At 38.9% G+C, this 26,682-nt stretch overlaps 1 protein-coding gene across 15 annotated transcripts in view; it reads left to right on the top strand.

Annotated features, from left to right (window-relative positions):
• Positions 1-2,241: 2,241 nt before the first annotated feature.
• PUM1 (pumilio RNA binding family member 1) overlaps positions 2,242-26,682 on the top strand; it is a 122,020-nt gene continuing 97,579 nt past the window's right edge. For 13 of the 15 annotated variants that reach the window (XM_057703251.1, XM_057703260.1, XM_057703243.1 and 10 more), the window contains exons 1-2: positions 2,242-2,368; positions 6,504-6,877. In XM_057703251.1, the coding sequence (XP_057559234.1) occupies positions 6,515-6,877 (363 nt within the window). In that variant the 5' untranslated portion in view covers positions 2,242-2,368; positions 6,504-6,514. Of the gene's footprint in view, positions 2,369-6,503; positions 6,878-26,682 lie in introns of those variants that run through there. The other 2 variants (XM_057703285.1, XM_057703267.1) reach the window with 2 other exon arrangements.

Below are 26,682 nucleotides of genomic sequence, written 5' to 3'. Positions count from 1 at the left end.
TGCTGATTTTCTCACAAACTTGCCAAAACAGGGTGTTATTGATCATTAAAATTTTTGCCACTGAATTTAATAGATGAAAATATTATATTTCAAAGTCACATTTCTTTTTTGCTAGTTACTTTTTCTCATTCTTATAGCTTTAGTAAGATATATTTCACATACTATTAACTTCACCATTTAAGGTGAACACAGTTCAGCGGTTTTTAGTGTATTCTCAGAGTTGTGCAACCATCATTACAATTTTATTTATTTTTAAAAATATTTATTTATTTACGTGCTTGCACTAGGTCTTATTGTGGCACGTGGGATTTCGTTCCTGAGTGCAGGATCTTTTTTTTCAGTTGTGGCATGCGGGATCTTTAGTTGTGGCATGTGAACTCCTAGTTGCGGCATGTGGGATTTAGGTCCCTGACCAGGGATCAAACCCAGGCTCCCTGCATTGGGAGCTCAGAGTCTTAGCCACTGGACCACCAGAGAAGTCTCCACAATCTAATTTTTTTTTTTCCTCCAGCTTTATTGAGATATAATTAACATAAAACATTACATTAGTTTCAGGTGTACAACATAATGATTTGATATCTGTATCAAATAACCACAATACCTTTAGTTCACATCTATCATCTCACATCCCACAATCTAATTTTAAACTTTTCTGACACCCCCAAAAGAAACCCATACCTACTAGCAGTCTCCACTTATCCCCATGCCTGCTAAACCCCTCAGTCCCAGGTTAGTTATCTTTTATGTGTTTATTGGCCATTAGTGATTCTATGTCTATTTTGGATTGCTTTTTTTTTAATTGAAGTATAGTTGATTTACAATGTTTTATTAGTTTCAGGTGTACAGCACAGTGATCATAGTTATACATGTATATACTCTTTTTCAGATTCTTTTCCCTTATAGATCTTATAAAATATTGAGTATAGTTCCCTGTGCTATACAGTAGGTTCTAGTTGCTTATCTATTTTATATACAGCAGCGTGTATATGTTAATCCCAAACTCCTAATTTATCCTTTCCCCCCTTTCCCTTTGTCAACCATAAGTTTGTTTTCTATGTCTGGATTGCTTTTTTTTTTAAATTGATTAGAGAATTTCTGTATTTATCATGAAGATTAACCATTTGTCTACCACGAGTATTACAATATTTTAAAGCTATTTTCTTGCTTATTTATTGAAAGTGACACTCTTGATAGATGTTTAAATTTCTTTCAATTTTTAAAGGAATTTATTGATTTTGATTCATTATAAACATTTCCCCTCTCTAAGGAAACAGCTTTCTCCCCCTATATCCTCTTCTGATCTTTTCTAGTGTTGTGGTTTGCCTATGCTTGCGATCCATCTTGGGTTTAGTTTTATATATAATAACTATATCTTATCAAATACTACTGATTTGGAAAAGTCACTTTCATCAAATGGCCAAATTTCTATTCATTTTTGTAACTGGACAGAATGACAACAGCTAACATTGAATGAGTACTTACAAACAAGGTCGGGTTTGAATTTTTGGTTTGGGTTTCATGTTCTGCTATCTCTGTCTTGAAATTCACTAACGATTTTTTTTTCACTTTTTTTTTTTTTTCACTAACGGTTTTGAACAGGAGGCCCCCACACTTTTCATTTTGCACTAGACCTCACAAATTACAAGTCCCAGGCCCTGTACTTAGCATTTCACATTATTAAATGTAATAATAAGCCAATGATCCACTTAATCCTCAGGGCAATGTTGTTTAGTCTTAATTCTCATTTTCCTCTTCATTTTACAAATGGGACAACGTAGGTAGGAAGATTAAATGAGGCCACAGAGCCAGAAAGTTGCAGCGAAGGGGTTTGAACCCAGCACCTGGCCCGCCGGGGCCTTGGAGTAAAAGCATCCATGAACCCTGCAGGCCGTTACAATCCGGAGGTGAAACTGGGAGGGCGCGGGGTCGGGGCGCTGCGCGGCTACGGTCACTGCCCTGACCCAGCGTGCCCAGCTTGGTGCGGTGCCGCGCTGGGAGTCGCGCACCGCAAGGCGCGGGAGCTCCCTCTCGGGCCCGCGGGACTCCGCCTTCTGCCCGCGGCGGCGCGCGCTCGCCTCGCGGGCGGGTACTCGCGCGCGCAGCGGTCGTGTTGCCTGCGAGTTTCCCAAGTTCACACAGGCCCCAGGTTGGCATGGCAACCAGGCAACCTGTTCCAGAGCCGCCTGCCTTCTCCGCACATGCCGCTGCCACCGCAGGAGCCGGGGCCCAAGCCTATCCCATGATGCACCGCGCCAGCCCAGTCCCCAGTGGGCCGCCATGTTGTCGGAGTGAAAGGTAAGGGGGAGCGAGAGCGCCGGAGAGGGAAGATCGGGGGGCTGAAATCCATCTTCATCCTACCGCTCCGCCCGTGAGTATCCACACCCCGTCAGCCCTAAACGCTGCTCCGGACCCCTAGTGAGCAGATTATCCCTTTGTATTGGTGTTTGAGAGCGGTTGGGGGGGTGAGAAGGGCTTTGGAAAAGCTGCCGGGGCCCTGGCTGAGGCTTCTCACTCGCTGTTCCTCGTACATGTTTTGGAGTCAGCAGCAAGGCCCCTATTGTTATCAAAGGAGGGAGGGGGTGGGGAGCGGGGTCGAAGCGAGGAAAATGCCGGGGGTTTAGGCCCGGGCCCAGAGCATAGACGTGTCTCTGCGTTTCTGCTCGGCCCCGTTGGAGCCCCTGAAGATTGGTGTTGCCATTCGGGTTGCTTTTTTGATGGGTTTGCGAAGCCCAGAGTCTTCTGTGTGGCCATGAAGTGTAATTCTGTGCCACCCTGGGTTTCTTCGACTTCTTGAGCTTCCGTGGCAGCGCCGAACGAGGAGGAACAATAAATCGCTTTAGAAGCAGCCGTGGCCCTTGTCTGCGGGCGAGACCCACCGTGGGGGAACTTTGCGAGCCTTAAATGTGGAGAAGTAGGCGATCAGGAAGTTTCAGATCGCTTTTTAGGCTCCTGGGTACTTGTGGCCTTTTGTTTCCGTGAGAGCTTGTTTTTGGTGGGTTCTTCCTCTTTGAGCCTCCCGGTGTCGGTGCGTGTCTGTCTGAACTCTTAAGACGGGTTCATGCCTCGGTAGTAGGTAAACAGATGCACAATACTAGATAGTTTTAGTCTTCACGGACGTTCTTGGTAAACACGGATCGTTTGTTCTACTTGTCAGTACCACTCCCACGGCAAGTGAGGAATACGCTCTCGTACCCCCTCCCACCCCCCACCCCGCCACTATGTTCCCCCCTCCCGCACAACATTATCAGGAAAGGTTTTATTCTCCCCATAACTTGTAGGGTTGTTACTCTTCATTGTCCAATTCAGAAAACACTGTTGTTAGTTGTCTGTATCAATGCGTTTACTTCCTACTCTGCCTGAGATTAAGAATGGGATTTTATGAGGCTTTTGGGGGGTTCTGTTTTAAAATCAGTTGCTTCTGAAACCATAGGTTTGCAGTTTTAGTTTTTTGTTTGTTTCTTTTATGAAAAACACATCAAAACTCACCAAGACAGAGGTGGCTCCCGATGCAGTTTTAGTAACCAAAATAAACATTTTGACAAATAGCTAGTTTTAACTATAAAACACTCTTGGGGGCGGTTGATTCTTTATCTGGAATTTTGGGAAATACTGGATTCTGAACTTAGCATTTTGCCTTAGCCACAAATGGATTCATTCTGTTCAGGGCTACGGCTTTTTGAAGTTGTGTTTGAAGTTTAGTTTGGGTTTGAGGTGAACTGCTTTAAAATAAATTTATGACCACAGAATTTTTTTTTCCCAGTATGGTAAAAATAAACACGTTTTAAACCACGAAGCATTTTAGTAAATAAACGGTGAGCGGTGGAGATAGGTTAGATCATGTTCCTTTGTTTGAAATAAAACCTATTAGTGATATTAAAAAAAACAAAAACAACTTCCGTGTAAACAGTTTGAAAACTGTGGAAGAGTAACTAGAATCAGCACTTGTTTTTCGTTGCTTAAAAATACTTATCTTTATAATGCACCATTTGTAAAAAAAAAAGTCACATTTCAAATGCTAACGTAACTTTTTAGTGGGTTTGAGAGTTCTTTAAAAGGCATCAGCAATTTAAATGTTTTCTAATATTAAAGTGACTGATTTCTTAATTTTTATGCTGTAGTTGCCAAGATACTACAAAACTACCCAAGACACTTGTTAATTACTTAGGTATTTGCTCACTTTCAAAATGTCCCTTCTGCCAGGTTTTCTCTTGTTTAAGAAACTGCCTTGCCTCATTAGGTAAAGCAGGAAGTCTCAGGGCATACAGATAGCTTTACAAAAGCCAGTTGTTTTGTTTGAACATTTTTATAGGAACCCTCCCCCTGCCTCCCCCACTCCCCGCCTGTCTTGATAGGATGAAGTTGTGGTTGGGTGTGTTGCAGTGGTGAATACCTTTTTCATATCAAATTTCTTTGTTAGATAAGTATTATGGGAAATCTTTTATTTCAGAAAAGATTGCATTTGCTGTTTTAGGAATCCTCTTAGGGACTGGAGCTCCATTTCTTTAACTGGTGGTAACCAAGTTCTTGGGGCCTCAGTATGGTGACTTTAAATTTACCAAAAACTTTTATATCATTTTGATTAAAAAAAAAACTTGTGAGTCATAGAGAAAGAATTTCTTTCATTTTCTAAATGAGGAAACAGGCTCAGGGAGGTTGTCGTTTAGTGGTAAAACTTGAGTTTTGGGACTCCTGGTTAGCTCTACAACAAAGACTGTTAGATTGATACTCCCTTGTGGAAGAAAATGGGACTGGCTACTTTTGGTACTAAGAGGGCAGTGAGTTGTTTTGAAAATCGAAGAGGAAGGCGTTCGGCTGGTTAGGACTTTGCTAGTACCAGTGGTAAACACAGCTATGACTTTCTGGTTTTGGTATTTAAGCATGAACGTGATTCTGTCCGTGAAAGCAGACACTGAAGTCTAGAAAGCTGGACTACTCCAGTAAGGTGCGGATGGATTGGAATTGTTAACTGAAATTAGGCATTTCCAAATTAGGTTTGAACAAATTACAAATTCCATTGTGTCTTTTTACTCCTGGCTTCAAAACATGAATTAGTTGTGAGAAGCAAATGCTTCTTTATCAGGATGTTTATTCTATAAAGAGAAATAATTTAATAGATTTCTTATAAGCCTTGTGAGTCTGTTTTTGAAATGTCACTCTAGGGCTAAAGAGAGATAAGGCATTTGTAGCAGTGAACTGTTAGGGTGATAGCATTGAAATTATACTAGTGGCTATGGACAAGTATGTTCTAGCTGGTAACTGATTAATTATTTTGAAGCTTTTTTTTTTTAAAGTACCCATAGGCTGACACCTGTTCTGTGTTTTGTACAAATGTAGTTTTTGATTTTAAGAAACTTAATAATAATGTTTCATAGAAACATTTTGGAGATTCTTTGTTGAACATTCCAGAGAAGAGTAGCAGTTGCAAGTGAGAGAAATAATACCTGTTTTGGTTACAGGGGTGTGGTAGCAAGGGGTTGATAGAACTAGGATTGGGTGCATACAGATTTGGGTTTGAATCCCTTCTCTACAGCTCACTAGCTGAATGGCCTTGGGCACATCACATAACTTTTCCTCTATACCTTGGTGTTTTTATCTGTAAAATTGGAATGATTAGAAAAATTGTCTGCAGTATATTTGCCATATAGTTATTATTGAATTGAAGCATTTCTTTTTTTTACAGTGAAACTTTCTACGCAAGGAGAGTGTTTGAATTTGGTTTGGTCTCTGACTCTGTAGGAGTCAGAGTACTAATAGAATGATGATGTGATTACAGTTATAATTGTAAGTTATTGGTAAAAATTTAGAGTTTATTTTCCCCATGTACAGCAGCTGAGAAGTTTCAGGCTAAGAACATTCTGTTGCTGTTCTTAGTCAGGGGGCCTTATTGCTTTTTTTCAGAGCATCCTGTAAATATGTCAGACATTTTAAAGGATACTGTCAAGTTTTTGACACTCTGAGTCATTGCTAATTATATATGGGGTTTGGATTTTTGTTTGGTGTATTGGCACATGTCTGCTCCAGCTGTAAAGTGATATTTTATAAAGCTCTTGTTCATTTAAAAAATATCTGCCACAGTTGGCTTAAGGTGTAAATAAGTTGGCTAGAGGAGCTGTTGATTAAAGTCTTAATTCCATATTGTTAACCTTTGGTAACAACTTAAGTTTCCCTGAAGTTGCCATGTTGAGTCCCAATCTCAATATCTTGTCAGAGAGCCTGCCACCAACTACATTTATTTCCACACACACACACACACACATACTCAGCAAACTCAAAATAGGTTTCAGTTTTGGAAATTATGTATATGTTGTAAAACATTTAGTTGCTTGGTAGAAACTGGTTTCAGATGATATGTTGCAAAAGACGCGGCTCACATTTTTATCTTGGTGCATGTATCAAGATTTTTTTTTTTAAGAACTTTTATTGTGATACAGTTAACATACAGTAACAAGTTATGTTTTTAAAAAAATGCAAATCTTAAACGTTTGTAACCTGTTTGTCCTTAGGTGTTGGTGGAATGAGCGTTGCATGTGTCTTGAAGAGAAAAGCAGTGCTTTGGCAGGACTCTTTCAGCCCCCACCTGAAACATCACCCTCAAGAATCAGCTAATCCCAACATGCCTGTTGTTTTGACATCTGGAACAGGGTCGCAAGCGCAGCCACAACCAGCTGCAAATCAGGCTCTTGCAGCTGGGACACACTCCAGCCCTGTCCCAGGATCCATAGGAGTTGCAGGCCGTTCCCAGGACGACGCTATGGTGGACTACTTCTTTCAGAGGCAGCATGGTGAGCAGCTTGGGGGAGGAGGAAGTGGTGGAGGCGGCTATAATAATAGCAAACATCGATGGCCTACTGGGGATAACATTCATGCAGAACATCAGGTAAAAAAAGTTCACTATTTCAGCTTTGAAACTTTTTATAATCACTGTCCGCTTAGGATATCTGCTTTCAGTGAATGTTTTTAAAAGCCTAAATTGCTAATAATTTCGTTTGGTCTAAACTAAACAGTCACTTGTTTTAAAGGATGATTGTTGTACTGTTGTTGCTGAGTCATTCATTTATCATTCTGGTGCTAAAGAGCAAATGACCAGTTCATTTAAAAAAAGACAAGCTTGTTCTAATGTGCATATTGCATTTCTGAGTATGCTTTTTAAACAAAGAATACTTTTTCCTCTTAACATATGACCTTTTAAGGTCTATTTGAGTTGCTTATAGGCCGAATATGTATTTTAGAGCCTTTCCTGTTGGGTGTTGGTAACTTTTGTTTTTAAGATGTTATAGTTGAAAGTAGTAGGAAGTTGATTAAAAATCAGCTGCTTAAGTGAGATTTGAAATGGAACTGATATCTGATGTTTCTGTTAGAGAGGAGTGGTTGTGGCTTTTAGGTTTTAACCATCTTTGTGCTCTTGTTCTAAGCACTTGTGTCATTTGCTTAATTTTAACGTTTGCTTTTAGTAATCCAAAATCATAACTAGAATCACAGCATATTTTACTGAGAAGAGAGTTTAGCTTGACTTGTGTTTGCTAACTTCCTGATAGTGATGAAAGGGTTAGAATGTTTTCATCTGGCTATTCTTTGGAACTGGCTATATAGGTCGAATTTGCAAAGGTTTTTTTCACGTTGCCAGCATCTGAGTACTGACTAGCAAAAAAGAACTGACGTCTTTCATGAGGCCTCTAGTGCTTCTGTTCTTCAGAAGCAAATCAGGCACAAGCACACTTGCAAATCTGCACTCAGTTGTGCTTCCCCTTGCCCCTTCCAAGACAGGCAGCCAGTGTACCACAGTTCTTTACCTTAGTAGAAATAAAGAGGTGGAGTTTATCCTCTTAGTCAGCAGAAATTTATTGAGCACATTGATCATAGGTCAGTGGTTCATTGGAACAATCATCAGTGCTACTTTGTAAGCATCCACTATGTGTAGGTGAGCAGTACTAAGAAATGTTAGATATGGGGGCTTCTTCTTGGGCACTTAGGGTGCTTTTTATCTTTGTTATGTATCTGTTACTTAAAGGTACTTATATTTGTTTCCTATTTGCTTGGAGTCTTGGAGGTGGGGATCAAGTTTTATTCATCTCAATATCCCACTCCCTAGAATTTGGCATATGATAGAGCTTCAGAAGAAAGTTATTAAATGTGTGAGCCCCTAATCCTGTGGCCTTAAAATAAAGCTAGGGAAAAAGGACTGTCACAAAGATAATGGCCTTGAATGCCAAGCTAGGATTTAATTCAGGGGTTTTTAGTGTGTATGTATGGAGTGGCTTTTATCCAGTGGTGTTTTGGGAAGGTTGAGTTGGCAGTAAGAGATTGAAGTGGGTAAGGGCTAAGACTAATTGGATAACTACTGTAACAGCCGTGGTGTGAGCAGTGGAGAAGATGGGATGGGACTGAGAAATGCACAGAATTTGGTGATTGAATTAGAAAGCTTAGGTCCCTGGGAAAATGAAGTAATAGAGGAAAAGGAATATAGAGGGGAATCTGGTTTGGGGACAAGATAATTAAATTCGGTAGAATACATGTTGAATTTGAGATGTAGGCAGCTCTGTGTGTAGGGTGAGACCAAGGTAGGAGGTGTTTGATTTAGGTGGTATCTGTATAGGGGGCAGAGGTGGAAGGCCTGTAATTTTTGCCTTATTTGGCTAAACATTGTTTAAGAATCATGAACATTGGTTTTTAAAGTCTGTATATTACAGATCTATAAAATCTTGTGTTGGCTTTCCTAATGATAGGCTGATGGGTAAAAGCTGAAAGGAGAGTCAAGGTGCTTGCCTTGCTCCTTGCTAGGTGGGCATGGCAAACTCTGGATCAGTCCTTGGCAGAGCTCTGAGATCTAAAATCTGATTGTGCCGTGCTGTGAAGGATTACTCTGGGCTCTAGTGCTGAGCCATATCATATGGAATCACATCTGACTTTTTGACAAGTTTTATCGAGGTCAGTTAGCAAACCAGAGTTAATGTTAAATGGCAAAACCTGTTCCATACCCGGGGGCCTAAACCAGTGACCCAGCTTGGAATTGGCACTCATCATACACAATTCTGTTGGTCTGGGTATATGGTATAATGAACAGCATTAGGGAACTGCATTAGGGTAGTTGCTATGTTGCAGTGTGGGCCACCCACAAATTACCTCTCCTCCAGTTATAGAGTATATTGTTAACTTAGTACTTTTGGTGTTGAACCTTAATTTCCTGGACTAAACTATGCTAGGGCAGAGGCTGTTGTATCTTTCATGCCCCTTTCCCAGGAGGTGTATGTTAATTGAATGAGGGAAGACCACAGAGGTCTTCAGATTTACACTCAGGTAAAGCGGTGAATCTCAGAGCTCAGCTGTCCTTCTGAGAAATACATGGCAACAGGTAGTGGTCACTTGGACAAGCAGCAGTGGTGAGTGTCATATAATTGAAGAGCGGGGGGCATATCTGTGTGTGGAGAATCACTGCCCTCAGTAGCCACTGTTACTGATTGAAGGAATAAGAGGGTGTCTTATCTATCCGGTGAAAGTGCAAAAGAAGTTGAGAATCACTGAAGATGGTAGAAACATTTGCTGAAACTTATGTTCTAGGCACTGGGCTATATATTTCCTATATTTAATCCTCAGAACAATCTCATGAAGGAGGTAATATCCTTTTTTGAGAAATGAGAAACTGAAGCTGAGTTACCAGTGGAATCTGGTTTTGAAATCAGGTCTTTGTGATTCCAGTGTCCATGCTCTCTATATTTGTGCCTCCCTAGGAATATTTATAGCATTTTTTAAAAACTGCTTATACATATGTATTCTAAGTAGTAATTGTAGGAAACATAGCTCTATTGAGACAGAACAACTCAATATATAGTGGTTCTACTGCCACCACATTTTGCCATTTTGCTTGGCCATTAATATTTGGTGGGCCTATTTCCTTTTTTTTTTTTTTTCCTTTAAAAGACTTTTGGCATAATGGAACAAAATTTAAGATCAAATTGGCAGAATGTTTTCACCAGTGAGCTTGTGAAGTAAAGAATATCACAGGCTGTGATGCCAGCCAGCAGTGTTGGAGGGAAGGGAACTATTTATTGTGCCAGGTACTTTACATCCATTTCTCTTATTATTGCTCCCACTTACGAGCAATTAGTTTTCTATACTTAAATTTTTTTTTTTTTTACCTTTGAAGTTAGGATTTTCCTGTCTTATATAGAAATTCTCTTGATGTCTGAGGAGTTCCACCTTTTAATAAGCTCTTTAAGCTATACCTAAATATATGTAGAGTGACTTTTTAAATATTTGTTTTATTTTCTAACTATGAAACTTGATGATTAGCATGACGCCTTTTAAATAAAAGTTTAAAACCTTAACAGTTTGAGAACATGTTTTTGAGGTATCATGTACTTTAAAAATCTTGCAAGCTGAGATACTTAAAAATTTAGAAACAGTATTTTGAGGTGAGGAAGGGAGTTCAGATTAGTTTGTATGTTTACTTTAAAAAGTTGTGTGCAAACTACTTTTTTCTGTATTTGTATTTAAAAAAAAATTTATTTATTTTGGCTGCACCAGGTCTCAGTTGGGCTACATGGTGTCTTCGTTGCGGTATGTTTAGTTGCAGCATGTGGGCTCTTAGTTGTGACATGTAGGATCTAGTTCCTTGACCAGGGATCAAACCTGGGTCCCCTGCATTGGGAGTGCGGAGTCTTACTCACTGGACCACCAGGGAAGTCCCCTGTGTTTGTCTTTTCTGTCTTAAGACTATAAACATATTAAGTATCACTTGTTTTAATAAATAAAATTATTGGATTTGGTATAGTGAGAAACTTAAAAGTCCTCATTTTGGGGCTAGATTGAGGTCTTTGGAGGGGAGTGAGGGAAAGAAGCACCATGAATTGTTTTTTTTTCCTTTTTTGGCCTGTAAAACTTACTTATAGTAGACAAGACAATGAATGTGGTTCAAGATATTACATATAAAACACTAGAGGGAATTCCCTGGCAGTCCAGTTGTTAAGACTCTGTGCTTTCACTGCTGGGGCCCAGGTTCAGTCCTTGGCCCAGGAACTAAGATCCCACAAGCTTTGTGGCGAGGCCAAAGACACACACAGATGAAAACACATATCCCTAAGTAAATAATACTATTTAAAAATGTTACCTACAAAAACTTGCATATTTATTTTAACAGTAATTTTTGTAACTTCAGATCTTTTTTAAAGGTTTCATCATGCAAAGCCCAGGGTCAAGTCTTTGACTTGTTGTGATTATTTTATTCTCTCATTGTGAAATCTGTTTTCTTTGTAAATTGTTGTGAGAAAAAGTGTGTGATGAAATACAGAAAAAATTTTGAGCTTAGTCAGTTGAACTGTGGCCTCTGTACTGGATTTTAAGGGGCAGAGATAGGTAGAATCTCTGCTTTGTGAGAAAGGAAATTTAGAGGACATCTCCAGAGTTTTCTTGCTTTTGTTAGTAGTCTTTTGGCACTCAGTGTATCAGTATCCACCATAGATTGACAGCTGGTGAGGTAATTCTAGGTAGCCAGGCAGAATTCAGTGGATAAAGTCTCTTTGATTCTGTTTGTACCACCCCTCCCCCCCCCCCTTTTTTCCACTTGGTATTGCTGTCTTCTAGTGGCATCCTGACATGTCTCTCCTTAATCTCCAGTGGCTGTGAGTTAACCCTTACACTTTGTAATTAATAAATACTATGTTAAACTGGGAGGGAGCCCAAGTATTCCTATACTGGGAGTCTCCTCATTCCTTGGAGATCCTTTTTTGTTGTCCCTGCACTTTGACTCTGTTAGACCATGTGTCTCTTGTCTTTCTAGGTAGATTGCTTAGATGCTTCATCATTTGGGCCAGTGGCATTTAGTTAATGTGTTAAAGCTGAGTGATCAATGTTTTCATATTTTGCAGTGTTTTCTCTTTCACTTGTGCTCTTGGAGCCTTTTCCATTATATTTGGAGTTCGCAGAGACTTAAAACATTTCCTCCTTGCTTGAAAGGATCATCAGCAGGCTTTCTTTGACTGTAACTTTAAGAATTATTTTCCAGTGTTAAGGATTAGATTCCAGTATAAAAAAAAAGTATTCATTCTCTAATGCTATGTGGTACTAGATAGTACGTGCCTCCTAGATTGCATGTTGCAGTGGTTTATGATATACCTTTACTTTGTCTTGTTTCAAAAGATTTTTGTTGTGAAATTAGGAAAAACATTTATAGGATAGGCAGTAATGAGATGTACTGATGGAAAGTAGGGGTATGTTAGGACGATGAAGGGGGTAAATGTAGAACTTAGAAATACATACCAGAGTGGTGGGTTTTAGAATCTGCTCTGGGTGTTCCTGTGGCCAAAGAAAAGAGGGAAATGGGATGAATCATGAGATTCTTCGTAAGAGAAAAACACAATAGTTAGGAAGAGCTGTGTTTCAGCTTTCAGTTTGAATGTGGTTGAACTGCTTTGTAAACCATTAAGTGATAAGATGGTATTGTTTTTCATCACACCTCTCTGTACTTACAGATGAGACACATCTTTTGTGCATGTGTCCATTTTCTCTTGGGCAATGGCATTTGCTTAGTATTTTCTACAGGCTGAGCCTGGGTACAGAATTATGCTTCTGGATATTGTGGAAAGAATACTTAAAAAAAAAATGTTCTAGCCCATGCTTAGAATCTATTCACTCTTGGGAAATGGCTTAACACTCATTGAGGAACGTAGGACTGACAGTTAACACAATGCCAAGAGAGTGGTTAAGTGCTGAGGATAGCGTAAGAGTTTTTGTTGTTGTTGAGGGATTTCTGACCCCTTTTCCCCTAATTTTTACATTCAGTTTCTGTATCTTCTAGATGTAGTAAGGAGCTGTAAATGGAAGTGTAGCTTCAGCTCAGTAGAATGCTCTGGCATTTTACTCCCTACTATGAATATCGTGAGAAGTGGTGGTCAATGATTGACAATAGGTTGGGTGAATTTAATATTTGGAAATTTGATTGAAGAACTCGGGCTGAAGGGTGTACATGGCACTGGTGATAAAACCTGCAGTTGAAGAAGAATGTTCTTTGTGTTTTTTTCATGTAACATTTTTTGAGAATAGTTTTTAAATTTTGTATTAATAGTTTCAGAAGATTTAGCAGACATGGATTTGTCTATTTATTGCCATTAGTAAGTGCTCTTTTATGGTTAAAGTACCTTTCTTAGTGTCTTTATGAATCTCACTAGGAAAACTCTTTTAGGTTTGTGGAAATTGGGGGCCCTAAAGATTTTTTATAACTGCTTTATTGATACATAATTCATCTACTTAAAGTGTACAAGTCAATGGTTTTTAGTATATTCACAGAGTTGTGCAGCCATCCCCACAATCAGTTTTAGAACAGTTTCATTATCCCTCACGATCTGTACCAGTAGCAGTAGTCACACTCCAGCCTTAAGCAACCCCCCCACCCCCCAGTCTACTTTCTGTGTCTATGCATTTGTCTCTTCTGGACATTTCATGTAGGTGGAATCATACAATATGTGGTTCATTGTGACTGGCCGCTTTCACTTAGCATAATGTTTTAAAGGTTCATCTTTCTTATAGCATGGACCTGTACCTCATTCCTTTTTACTTCTGAATAAGAAATCTGTTATGTAAATATATTACCACATTTTATTTATCCATTTATCAGTTGATGGACCTTTGGGTTGTTTCTAAGTTTGGCTGTTATGAACAATACTACTATGAAAATTTGTGTACAGTTTTTCTCTTGACATATGTTTTCATTTCTTTTGAGTACCTAAGATTTTTAAAGGTGCATGAGTCTAATATACAGGCACAGAAATAATGGAGATTTCTTCACTGATGCCAGTGCTTTTTATTTTTCATTTTTTTAATAAATTTATTTAATTTATTTATTGCCTCCGTTGGGTCTTTGTTGCTGCACATGGGCTTTCTCTAGTTGCTATGAGTAGGGGCTACTACTCTTCATTGTGGTGCGCGGGCCCCTCATTGTGGTGGCTTCTCTTGTTGTGGAGCACATGCTCTAGGTACCTGGGCTTTAGTAGTTGCGGCACACAGGCTCAATAGTTGTGGCTCACGGGCTCTAGAGCACAGGCTGAATAGTTGTGGCGCTTGGGCTTAGTCCCTCCATGGCATGTGTGGGATCTTCCCAGAGCAGGGCTCGAACCTGTGTCCCCTGCATTGGCAGAAGGATTCTTAACCACTGCGCCACCTAGGGAGTCCTGCCAGTGCTTTTTAGAAATAGAATTTGGAAGTCAGTTTATCTACAAGTTTACACCATGGATTTGGAATTCTTCCAAGCAGCAAGTTTTACTGGGGCTAACGGCAACTTTCTTCTTTATCTATGAAGAATGTGTTTTCAGGTTAAATAAACTTGTTTACAACCCCGGGAAGTTGAATGCTTAAACTATAAATAACAGGTGTTTTCAGGGAGCTCTGCTCTTTAGATGTCATGAATATACAGCTAATTGATCTGCTGATGACAAATAATTTTTCTCTATTTAAGTTTCCCCAAGGACTTTGACAAGGGAATGGTTCATTAACTTAATTCCAGTTATCATATGTGTTTAAAAGCACCGTATCTGCTGTTAATTAAAAAATATTTAATTTGCTAGAATTTATTGATTCAGATTGTTCTTTTCTTCCCCAGTTGGCCAAATTAGGGAGATACAACTTAGGTAGGTCAGAAGCCTAGTGAAATACAAAACAATGAAATTAATATATCGTTCTTTCTCCAGTGAAACTTACAGTTTAATGAAGGGAGGAAGGAATTATAAAGAAAGTTGTTGCAAAATGAGGATTTCAGTGAATGTCTATATTAAAATGTGTGCTAAGATGGGGCTATCGTGTTTGGGTGGCAAAAACAAATCAGGTGAGGATAATTTTATAATAGATACAGTTCCTTCATTTATTAATTTATTATCTCGGAAATAGGCTTTAAGCTCTGTGTATCCATTAAAAGTGATATACATGGAAAAAGGAGTGGAAGGAAATAAGGCAAAATATTGCTTTTGTTTATGTGGGTGGGAGATTATAGGTAATTTGATTTCTTCTTGTACATTTTGAATTTTCACAAATTTCAAACCCTGAATTTCTTTTTTGTTGTTTGTTTTTTGGGCCATGCTGTGTGGCTTGTGGGTTGTTAATTCCCCAACCTGGGGCTGAACCTGGGCCCACAGCAGTGAAAATGCCTAGTGTTAACTGCTGGACTGCCAGGGAACTGAAATTTTTGTATGTTAAAAAAAGACAAAAAAAAAAGAGACAAATCTTATACCATCTATTAAGAGTTTGATTTACCATATTGAATGAAAGCAAATTGGTGAATCAATACATTTCCAGTGAAATTTTGGTGTTGGAAAGATCTTAGAAATCATTTAACTTTTTTCCAATGCAGTGGTTTCCTTTACATTAATTATCTCTGTTTTAATTAAGAAGAATGTTAGTGAATGTGTTGAACTGAGGTTGTTAGGATGGGTTGAGTGTATTCTGTGAGATCTAGAGGTACTTTTATTTTAGTATTGAATACCTTTCTGTGTCTGCAAATTTTGTTGATATGTACTCCATAAGCTGTGTGCCAGAACCGTTCTAGTCTTTTTATATATGATTTGAACCCCCAGTAACGCTGTCTGTGTTGCTTTTCTGTTGTTTCCATTTTATGGATGGGGAAATGCAGATTCAGAAAAATGAGATGCCATGTTTTGAGTTCTCATAGGTGACATATATTTGAGGTGATTAGCTCGTGCTCTTTCCACCAGACCAATCTGTTTGGAGACCCTACTACGCTTCATCATGGAGTAGTCAGCGTATCTGTAACATGCACCACACTGGCCTCTTTTACACATTTTCACACATTTTAAACCCTACTTGTTGCTCATATATTTATAATTTAGGGACACCAATACAAGTTTAGTTTGCATGTCTAATTATAGGAGCCCAGCACTTGATGCATAATAGGTGCTCAGTGAATGGCATGTTCAAACAGATGACGTTCAAAATTGGACTTATTAGTTTCATTCCCTGTATCCTATTTCTGTGTATGGCATCTTCATTACAGGCAACCCAGGAATCTTAGATTCCTGCCTTCTGCCTCAAACAGTTCCAAGGTTATATCCATATTGCCTTATTTGATAGGCTCATATTTCTTACATGGACATTTACAGTAGTTTTCTGACTAGTTTTTGCACCCCTCTCCCTCTTTCTTCTTTCTGGCTATTTTCTATGCTGCTGCAAATTGTTATTTCTGAAGATACAAATCTGCTTATGTCTCTTCCTTGCCTAAATTTTGTTTTTGGCTTTTCTGTTGCTTTTAGGGCAGTTAGCTTTCAATCTCCTTAGCATAGCATAGTGTACACACTTAGTGTTTTTTGTTTTGTTTTTTTAATAAATTTATTTATTTAATTTATTTATTGGCTGCATTGGGTCTTTGTTGCTGCACGTGGGTTTTCTCTAGTTGCAGTGAATGGGAGCTACTCTTCATTGCGGTGCGCAGGCTCCTCACTGTAGTGGCCTGTCTTGTTGTGGAGCACGGGCCCTAGGTGCATGGGTTTCAGTAGTTGTGGCACATGGGCTCAGTAGTTGCGGCACATGGGCTCAATAATTGTGGCTCACGGGCTCTAGAGCACAGGCTCAACAGTTGTGGTACATGGGCTTAGTTGCTCCATGGCATGTGGGATCTTCCCAGAGCAGGGCTCGAACCCGTGTCCCCTGCATTGGCAGGCGGATTCTTAACCACTGCACCACCTAGGGAGTCCCACACTTTGTGTTTTGAGCTAGCTTACTTCTCCAGTCTTTACTGGCTCTCCACTTCAGCTTTACTGAAATATTGCAACTTTCTGAATACACATGCAATTTTGTGCAATTCCTCAACATAGTTGTGCTATTTTTATTTATGTAGTTTTCTCTGCTTGGAATCCGCTTCCTTTCTCATCCACCTAGCTACTTTCCTCATCTTCAACTAAAGTATCTTTATCTCTGATAAACTTTCCCCTTATCTCTTTTCTTATAGGTTGGGTGACCTCTTTTGGTGCTATCATCATTTGGTGCACATCTTATTGAAGCATTCAGCTCCCAGCATTGGAGTTGAATATTTACTTTTTCCTTCACCATTGGTTGCTAGTAATCTGTTTCAGAACAGATTCCTGGGCTTAAGTCCAGACCTACTGAATCAAAATATCTAGCGATGAGATGAGGTCTATGTATTTTTTAAAAAGCACTCCCTGGTTATCCTCATGTGCACCTTGGTTAAGAACCACTGTGATGGTTCTTGAAGAATCTTTCAGCCTTGTATCTCTAGCCCCTGGCAAATAGTATGTATCTCATAAATTATGAATGAATACGTTATGTCATCAGGGGCTATTGAAGAGACATTGAGTAGAGTGTTTTATTTTGAAGAGTGTTACAATGTCATTTTGCATTGATAAGGTGTAAGGTGTAAGGAATGTAGGGTCTTGAATACCTGAGTGGCTTTTGGGCCTGAAGATAAGGAGCCAGTAAGCATTTATTGGAGAGTGGATTAAAGAACTTTTAAAGTAATTCCTATCATCTCTGGTTTTATGCTTTTTGGGGCAGGGGAGAGGAGTTCTTGAAACTATATCAGAGCTAGGCAAACAGGAGAGGCTGTAGAAACAAGGTTTACTTTCCTTAGTTTGTAAAACACTGAAAGTTTGTTTTTCTTTGTGGTCACGTCACATATTGGGAAACTGTGCCATATTGTTTTAACCTAATAAATTTTCAGAGTTCATTCTTGTTCTCAGAAGTGAATATTATCTACTAGGATAGTTCAAGAAGGGTAGTATCTTTATGAAGATAGAAGGAAGGCTGTAACTTACCCCTATATTGTCAGTGGTTAACTGCTGTGAAGAATAGTGACTCATTTTTCCTGTTTGAAGCATTTTAAGAGTTGCTGTTTGGGTTTAAGTCTTCTGTTGGGACATCGTATAAGTACAGTGAATATTTTTTTAATTAGTTATTTTTGGTTGCATTGGTTCTTTGTTGCTGTGCGCAGGCTTTCTCTCTAGCTGTGGAGAGCAGGAGCTACTCTTTGTTGTGGTGCATGGGCTTCTCATTGCAGTGGCTTCTCTTGTTGCAGTGCACGGGCTCTAGGCATGTGGGCTTCAGTAGTTGCGGCGTGCAGGGTCAGTAGTTGTGGCACACGGGCTTAGTTGCTGTGCTTAGTTGCATGTGGGGTCTTCCTGGACCAAGGATTGAACCTGTGTCCCCTGCATTGGCAGGTGGATTCTTAACCGCTGCACCACCAGGGAAGTCCCTACAGTGTGAATATTAAATTGCAAAATTTTTGTTCTGTATTTCGATTATGGATTTTGTTATAAAGTGGAACAGCTATATTGAGATATAATTCACACACTGTACAGTTCACCCATTTAAAGTGTACTAGTCAGTGGTTTTCAGTATACTCAGGGTTGTACAACTATCACCACAATCAAAGGGAACGTTTTTCATCACTCCCAAACGAAAACCTGTACCTCTTACCAGTCACTTTCTACTTCCCTAACCCCCCACCCTCCATTCCCTAAGCAGTCACTGATGTACTTTCTGTCTAAAATGGGAATTTTTTGATAGTACAAGATTGTTCTAAAAAACGTCAATAATCTGTTTTTTAGAGTTAACTACTTTTTAAAAATTTATTTATTTATTTATTTATTTATTTAATTGGCTGTGTTGGGTCTTTTTTGCTGTGCACGGGCCTTCTTTTTAATTGCGGTGAGTGGGGGCTACTATTTGTTGTGGTGCACGGGCTCATTGCTGTGGCTTCTCTTGTTGCAGAGCACGGGCTTTAGGCGCGTGGGCTTCAGTAGTTGCAGCATGTGGGCTCAATAGTTGTGGCTCACGGGCTCTAAAGTGCACGCTCAGTAGTTGTGGCACACGGGTTTAGTTGCTCCGCGGCATGTGGGATCTTCCTGGAGCAGAGATCGAACCCGTGTCCCCTGCATTGGCAGGCGGATTCTCAATCACTGTGCCACCTAGGAAGCCCTAGAGTTAACAACTTTGGACAGTTTGGTTCATTTCCTTCCAGACTTTTTCTGTGCATATGTAAACAGATGCATGAATGCATTGTAGTTTTAAACCAAATGGGATCATTCGCTCTCTCTCTAAATATATCATGCATCTGTGTGCCCAGGCATGCACACACTGCATGGTAGTCTTTCCCCCCTTTATACATTGTGGTCATCCTTTCCAGTCAGTAAATACCTCTATATCATTTTTAAGGGCCACAGTGTATGGAGTTACAATAATTTGACTGATTTATCCCATTTTGATGGACTTTTAGGTTTTTTTTAACTTTTGACATCCTAAACAATGCTGTAGTAAACAATACTGCAGTTATATTTTTGTATTAGAATATATTTAGAGAAGTGAGTGATAGATCAGAAAAGGAATGCATTTAAAATTTTGATACATATTTCCAAGTTGTTTTCCAGATAGATTGTAGCAATTTAAAATTCCACCAACACCCTTGTGAGTATTCTGTCCTCTTTTTTTCTGTAATATTTTCCTAGATTTGTAAAACTGTTTTTATATGTCTTTAACTGTGTTTATTGTACCTTTTGATTTCTTTATCTTTATGCTCTTAGGTCATCCCTTACCCAGTCTCCTGTGTTTCCTGTAGTATTTTTATAGTTCTAGTTTCATATTTTCATCTTTAATTAATCTGGAGTGTATTTCTGTGTGTGTTGTGTAGGCAGGGAGTAGTGGTGTAATTTTACTTTCTCTCAAATTGGTAACAGCTGATCCTAGCACTATTTATTGATTTGAAAGACCTCCTTTATAATAAATTAATTTCCCCCATATATGGATCTGTTTTGACTCATTTGTTTCATTGATATGTTTATTCTTACTCTAGGGTTAGAAGCTTTCATTTAAAAAAAATACATATTGAGGTATAATTGACATAATAAAATGCACACATTTTAAATGTATAATTTGTTAAGTTTTGAAATATCGAAGTATTCACCTGTGAAACCATCTCTACAATCACGATAATGACAGTTGCCATCTTCTCCAAAGTTTTGTTGGCCCTTTGTAATTCCTCCTAGCAGCAACTACTGATCTGTTTTTTGCCTAGGTCTTGACTTTTATTTGTTGTATTTTCATGACACCTGGAATGACATTAAAGCAATTTTTGTTATTTCTGGACTCACAGGCATGTCCCATTCCCCAGGGTTTTGACTTGCAGTTCCATTTGCTTGAGTGCCCCTGTCTCAGATGTCTATGAAAGTTTACCTTTACCTCCTTCCAGTCCTTTGCTTAAATGTTACCTTCTCAGTGAGGCTTTCCCTGAAAATTATTTAAATTGCAACTCTGTCTCCCTTCTCTGCTTTAATTTTTTCAGTAGCTTTCATTCGCCATTTTGTAATTTGCTGTCCCTGCTTTCCAAAATGTTTACGGTGAGGATTTATTGTTTTTAGAGTTCAGAATTTCCTAAAAGCCATTATTTTTAATGTAGGAAATAAAAACATGTGTTTTGATTTTTAAAATCCAATTTCAAACATTATTCTGTGGCACTCACAGTCTCCAAGTTTAAAACCTAATAAATTTGTTGTACCTAAAGCCCCCTCAACCCCAAGAGGGAAGACTTACATGGTTCATGACCTCACAGTAATACAAACTATGGGGTAGGAAACTAAAGGTGGTAGCTGTTCTCAAAAAGGAGCAAATGAAGGCTGTTTGCATAACATTAGGTGGAATTCTGTAAAGAATTAAAACCACACAAAATACATACCAGTGTATGTAGTATTAAAAGATTATTGTGTGCCACAACTATTGAGCCTGCACTCTAAAGCCAGTGAGCCATAACTTTTGAGCCCATGTGCCTCAACTACTGAAGCCCACATGCCTAGAGCCCATGATCCATAACAAGAGATGCCACCGCAGTGAGGAACCCGTGCACCACAATGAAGAGTAGCCCCCACTCACCACAACTAGAGAAAGACCATTGTGCAGCAATGAAGACCCAGTGTAGCCAATAAATAAATAAATTTATTAAAAAAAAAGGTTATTAAGCTCTGCTTCCTCCCTTGTATTCTGTCTCTTGGTTAAGAATCACTGATATTTTGATTAGTACATTTTTTTTTTTTAACTTAGAAGAGATAAAATTCTATGAAAATATTTTCTCCCTCAGATATAGGATTTATATATTATGTTCTCTCTTAGGTTCATGCAGTCCAGAATGCACTATTTGATGTGCTTGGTAGCTGCCCTCTTTAATTATGTTGCCATGAGTTATCTGGATAAACTTACTCTGAGAATTCCTATTCCCTTCCATACTACAAACAATAGAATGTTGAAACAAAGGAGGAGTGAGTGTTAGTGTCAAGGCTGCTGAATGGAGGAAGACATTTAGTAGGCCCCCAGGCTGAAGATCTTTTAGATAAGGGATCTCCTATTTCCTGTGCCAACTAAACTGTAACAGTAATAATGAACTGTTCAACCTTGAGAAATGTTAGATTAATTATATAGATTGCCTTTGTTATCACACTAGAGTTTATTCCTCTTACATTGAAAAATATGTCAACCAGTTTTGCAGATATATTAAAACAAAATGAGTCATTTTTATTGGTGATGAATGTAATTTTGTTTCTCAGTATTATAAGTGAACTAAGGACTCTTTCCATGGCCTAATTCCATTCTCTATATCCTAATAAACAGTGATATAAAAATCAAATTTTTTTCCCTCCCATTAAAAATAATGACTTGTAGGTATTTTTGAATTCTAAAAAATCAGTAAATAAATGCTCACTGTAAACATTTCATAAAGTATAGATAATTATAAAATTATAAAAATAAAAATACCCAAGAAACAAACCAAAAACCAACCAACCCCCTACTATAATTCAACCTTCAGAATCTGTTTACCTTTTGTAACAAGTCCATCTAGTGTTTGTATTCAGAACTTAAAAAAATGTAAATCATCTCTTTGTCTCTAATAACAAGGATAATTATTTCTTGAGCTTTGCTTTTCTTTCAAAGTTTGATGGGCAGTATGAATTTTTACTAATTATTCCTCTGTTTTGGTTAACCATTAGAGGTTAGAACTAAATTTATGGCCCACTTATAATAGGCATATAGAATTTAATTGCATACATTTTATAAAGTAGGCTTTTTTCGTTTTCCCTTTGCCTTAATTTTTTCACTAGTTGAAGATATTTGATTTTTTAAAAAAATATTTATTTATTTATTGGCTGTGTTGGGTCTTCCTTGCTGCATGTGGGCATTCTCTAGTTGCCGAGAGCGGGGGCTACTTTTCGTTGTGGTGCGCTTCTCATTGTGGTGGCTTTTCTTGTTGTGGAGCACGGGCTCTAGGCGCGTGGGCTTCAGTAGTTGTGGCACATGGGCTCAATAGTTGTGGCTCATGGGCTCTAGAGCACAGGCTCAGTAATTGTGGCGCACGGGCTTAGTTGCTCCCCAGCATGTGCGATCTTCCTGGACCAGGGATCGAACCTGTGTCCCTTGCATTGGCAGGTGAATTCTTAACCACTGCGCCACCAGGGAAGTCCATATTGAAGATCTTTGTTAACAAATCTGTGCCCATATTTCTGGTTATTTGCTTAGGCTAAATTCCTAGAAGTAGTATTACTGGATCAGAGGGCATGAATGTTTGTTTTATTTATTTTTTATTGTTGTGCATATTTTTTAAATTGGATTATAATTGCTTTACAATGTTGTGTTAATTTCTGCTGTACAAGGAAGTGAATCAACTATATGTATACATATATCCTCTCCCCCTTGGACCTCCCTCCCACCCATCTAGGTTATTATGAGCTCCCTGAGCTCCAGGTTCCCGCTAGCCATTTATTTTATACGTAGTAGTGTACTTATGTCAGACCTAATCTCCCAGTTCATCTCATCCTTCCCTTCCCACCCTGTGTCCACAAGTCCATTCTCTACGAGGGCATGAATGTTTATAAAACGTGATGCATGTGGCCAAATTTCTTCCTTGAAAAGCTCGAGAAAGCATGACAATGTGTTCTTTTACGCAAGGTAAGAACCATTTTAAAGCAGCTGACTGTAGAAGTCCTGTTTCTGCTATTTTATCACTCCTAAGACTGAGGATAATTTCTCACGTTACAAATATTTGTATGTAATGCCTGTCATATTTTTAATACTGTGGGGTTTACTTTTAGGGGAGATAAGACACACTGCCATGGCACTGTTGTTAAAGTGCAATTTAGCTGCTTAGTAGATGTTATTTCAGTAGTTGGAAAAGCAGTAAGACATGTATCATGGTCTTTGAACTTTATTCTACATTTCTCCACTCCTAGTCTATCAAAAAGGAACAAGTTAGCTAGAGAAGTAGTCTTTATATAAGTAGTCCCTCCCCACCCCCCAATCCACAGAGACTAACACTGTAGGCATGCCTTGTAGTTGATAGTTCTTCCACTTACTTTTCACAGTTGTTTTCACTGGTGGTCTAAGTTGTACAGCTATTAAGAAATATTCACTATCTTATAATTTGTAGAAAATTTATGTCAGTGGCTGTGGAAGCCCATAATTTGTTTTCTTTCATAGGCTATGCTTATGGTAAAAATTCTTATAAACCTTTTTTGCTTACTATTACATATCCGTTAGTGAGCACAAGGTATGACAAAGTGAATCTCAAAAAATTTAATATTAGCAAAAGTTTTGGAAAAGCCAATTCTGTGCCTTTTTTGTCGACAAACATTTGTTATTTTCACGTTATTTACATAGGTTCTTTTTTTAATAAAACCCATTAGATTTTTTAATATAAATTTATTTATTTATTGGCTATATTGGGTCTTTGCTGCTGTGCACGGGCTTCCTGTAGTTGTAGAGAGCAGGGGTCTACTCTTCATCACGGCTCGCAGGCTTCTCATTGCAGTGGCTTCTCTTGTGGAGCATGGGCTCTAGGCACACGGGCTTCAGTACTTGCAGCACTTGTGGCGCACAGGCTTAGTTGCTCCGCAGCATGTGGGATCTTCCCAGACCAGGGCTCGAACCCGTGTCCCCTGCATTGACAGGCAGATTCTTAACCACTGTGCCACCAGGGAATTCCTTACATAGGTTCTTATACTCTGCTGGTAAGAGTCCAGTGTTGACAGATATATTAAATTTACTTTCAGTTTTTGAAAAGAGCCTGATATACATTTGCCACAACTTTTTGTATTTAAAGGTTACTAGTATCCTAGGCTTCTGAAAATGTTATTTATTCTTTTTACTTTATAAATTGTTTTCTTTATGTTTAGGATGTGCTGACATTTCCATGAGGTGTATATATTATGGTAGTATGGCAGCAAATCAGTTTTGATGTTAATTACAGTTTATTACTTGGGTTTGTTAACCATCCTAGCTGAATGCCATCAACACATTAGATAATCTGTAACTTTAAAAGTATTTAATTGCTTAAGGTAGTAGCAGTTTTTAATGGTAAATAATAATCAAAAAACAGAAGTTCGACCTATTTCTAGCTGCTGTGGTGACTTCATTTTCCCCCTGTATAAAAATAGTGTAGTAATCAGTTTCCAGAACAACAGCTGTTTAAGCCAGGTGTGCTGGAGCCTTTGTGCTTATCTTTGATGAGAACAGAGAGAAGTGCTAGTAAAGGGGATAGAGATCTGAATTTGAATTCCACTGCTGATCTTTATCTGCTGTATGACTTTGGACAAATCACACTTCTGAACCTCTGTCCTCATCTGTAAAATGGAATAATGTCTGTTTTGCACTACAGTGCCTTGAAAACTCAGCAAATGCTGGTATTTAGTCTTGTTATTGACAGTGAATAAATAAGATCACATAGTAGGGTTTGCATCCTCCTAAGCTAAAAGAGTAGTTTTTTTTTTTTAAGGAAATGGTTATATCTCTCTCTTTTTTTTTTTTTTAATTTTTTTATTTTTTTTTTGGGGGGGTACACCAGGTTCAATCATCTGTTTCCATACACACATCCCCATACTCCCTCCCTTCCCCGACCCCCCCCCTCGAGTCCCCTATATCTCTTTTAATTTATTGGCTGCATTGGGTCTTCGTTGCTGTGCATGGGCTTTCTCTAGTTGCGGTGTGCGGGCTTCTCGTTGCGGTGTCTCCCTTGTTTCGGAGCATGGGCTCTAGGCACATGAGTTTCAGTAGTTGCGGTGGCTGGGTGCAGTAGTTGTGGCTCTGGGGCACAGGCTCAATAGTTGTGACGCACAGGCTTCATTGCTCTGTGGCATGTGGAATCTTCCCAGACGAGGGATCAAACCTGTGTCTCCTGCATTGGCAGGTGGATTCTTAACCACTGCACCACCAGGGGAGTCTCAGAGTAGTTTTTTGTTTATGTTTTTTCCAGTAATCAAGAAGAATGTTGATTTATTTATATTTTATTAGAGGAATGTAATAACATTGCTTTTCTTACAAAATGGGGATGAGTACATGCATTTTCAGATTGTTATGACTTACAGATATCATGCAGCATAGAAAGATTTTTATGGGACGGGGCCTGGCACAAAGTAAGTCTCAGTGAATATTTGTTGTTGTTTATAATACAGGTATATAGAGCAGAAGATGGTATAGAACAGACTTATTAAATGTTTTTTCCTTAATGATCAAATTCAAATTAGGTTAATCCTCATATTCCTTTTCTTCTTCTCATTGCTCAAGTTTCTCTTGCGTTTGCCTGGCTTTTTCTCACTGGTATCTCCTTCCCGTAATGGTTCTTGGCACCAACTCTTCTGCTTGTATTGTTCTGGATCTGTGTTAGTGAAATGGAGCCATCGTGATCTAGGCTTGCCTTTGCAAAAAATCCGCCAGGGGAACAAAGGTAGGTGAGGAGGAGAGAAGTGCCTGATAAACTGAGATTCAGTGGTTGAGAAAGTCAGTTTTAGTCTCAAGGTACAGAAATCTGGTCTAGTTAGCAAAAATTCAGGGCCTTAAATGAAGGAACACCAGGGATTCTCTCTGAACCCCAGAGCAGGAACATACAAGGGCCTTCTGGGCAGTAGGAGGCTTTCTGCTTCCGTAGGGGTTCCATGGTCTCTTATCTCTGTTTTTTTTTGCAGCACAGTCTTTCTCCTCTCTGTGTTGACTATTTACTGCTTATTCACCAGGTTATGCTTGACCCAAAATGACAACTACAACTGCCAAGTCTTGAGGGAATTTCACTTTCTCTCTCCATAGCTGTCTGACGTGAATGCTAAGAGAGGAATCTGATTAGGTCAGTTTATTGTTTCTGTTCAGGTACTAGGGATTTGGCCATTTAGGAGAATACTTTTGGTATAGTTGTTTGTGGCCAGAGGTCATGGGAATCACAAAGTTGCCCTTTCTAGGCAAGTGTCTTGAAACATGTCTGTTACAGAAAATATTCAAAAAGGTGTTGATTTGTTGAACATTATTTTTCCAAGTGCAGTACATGGCCCTGAGTTACTGTTTTAAAAAATGGACTTCTAGTATGATTTTATAAATACCAACTTAGTGATACTTATTGTGTTCAAGTTTGCTTCTTGCATATAAGCACAGAGAACTGGTCAAACTGGCTCAAGTAAAGGGACATTCATTGTAAAGACACTCTGAGCAGTTAGGACAGCAATCCAAGGACAGGAATGCTAGTAAAGTAAGGCCAAGAACTGAGCCAGAACGGATCAAAAGTTGCTTCTTTTTAGGCCTTTTATGTTGGACTGCATAGGCCACCATGGTAACTCCTTTGCTCTTTGAGGTTCAGTAATGTCTGCTTGAAAATCTGATAAATTGTAACTTGTTATGTACTTGGATCATTAACTTCTTACATTTGGGTTCTTTTGT

Source organism: Hippopotamus amphibius, chromosome 1, assembly GCF_030028045.1.
Source record: "Hippopotamus amphibius kiboko isolate mHipAmp2 chromosome 1, mHipAmp2.hap2, whole genome shotgun sequence".
NCBI classification, from domain to species: Eukaryota; Metazoa; Chordata; class Mammalia; order Artiodactyla; family Hippopotamidae; genus Hippopotamus; species Hippopotamus amphibius.
This window is presented reverse-complemented; position numbering and strand designations above follow the sequence as displayed.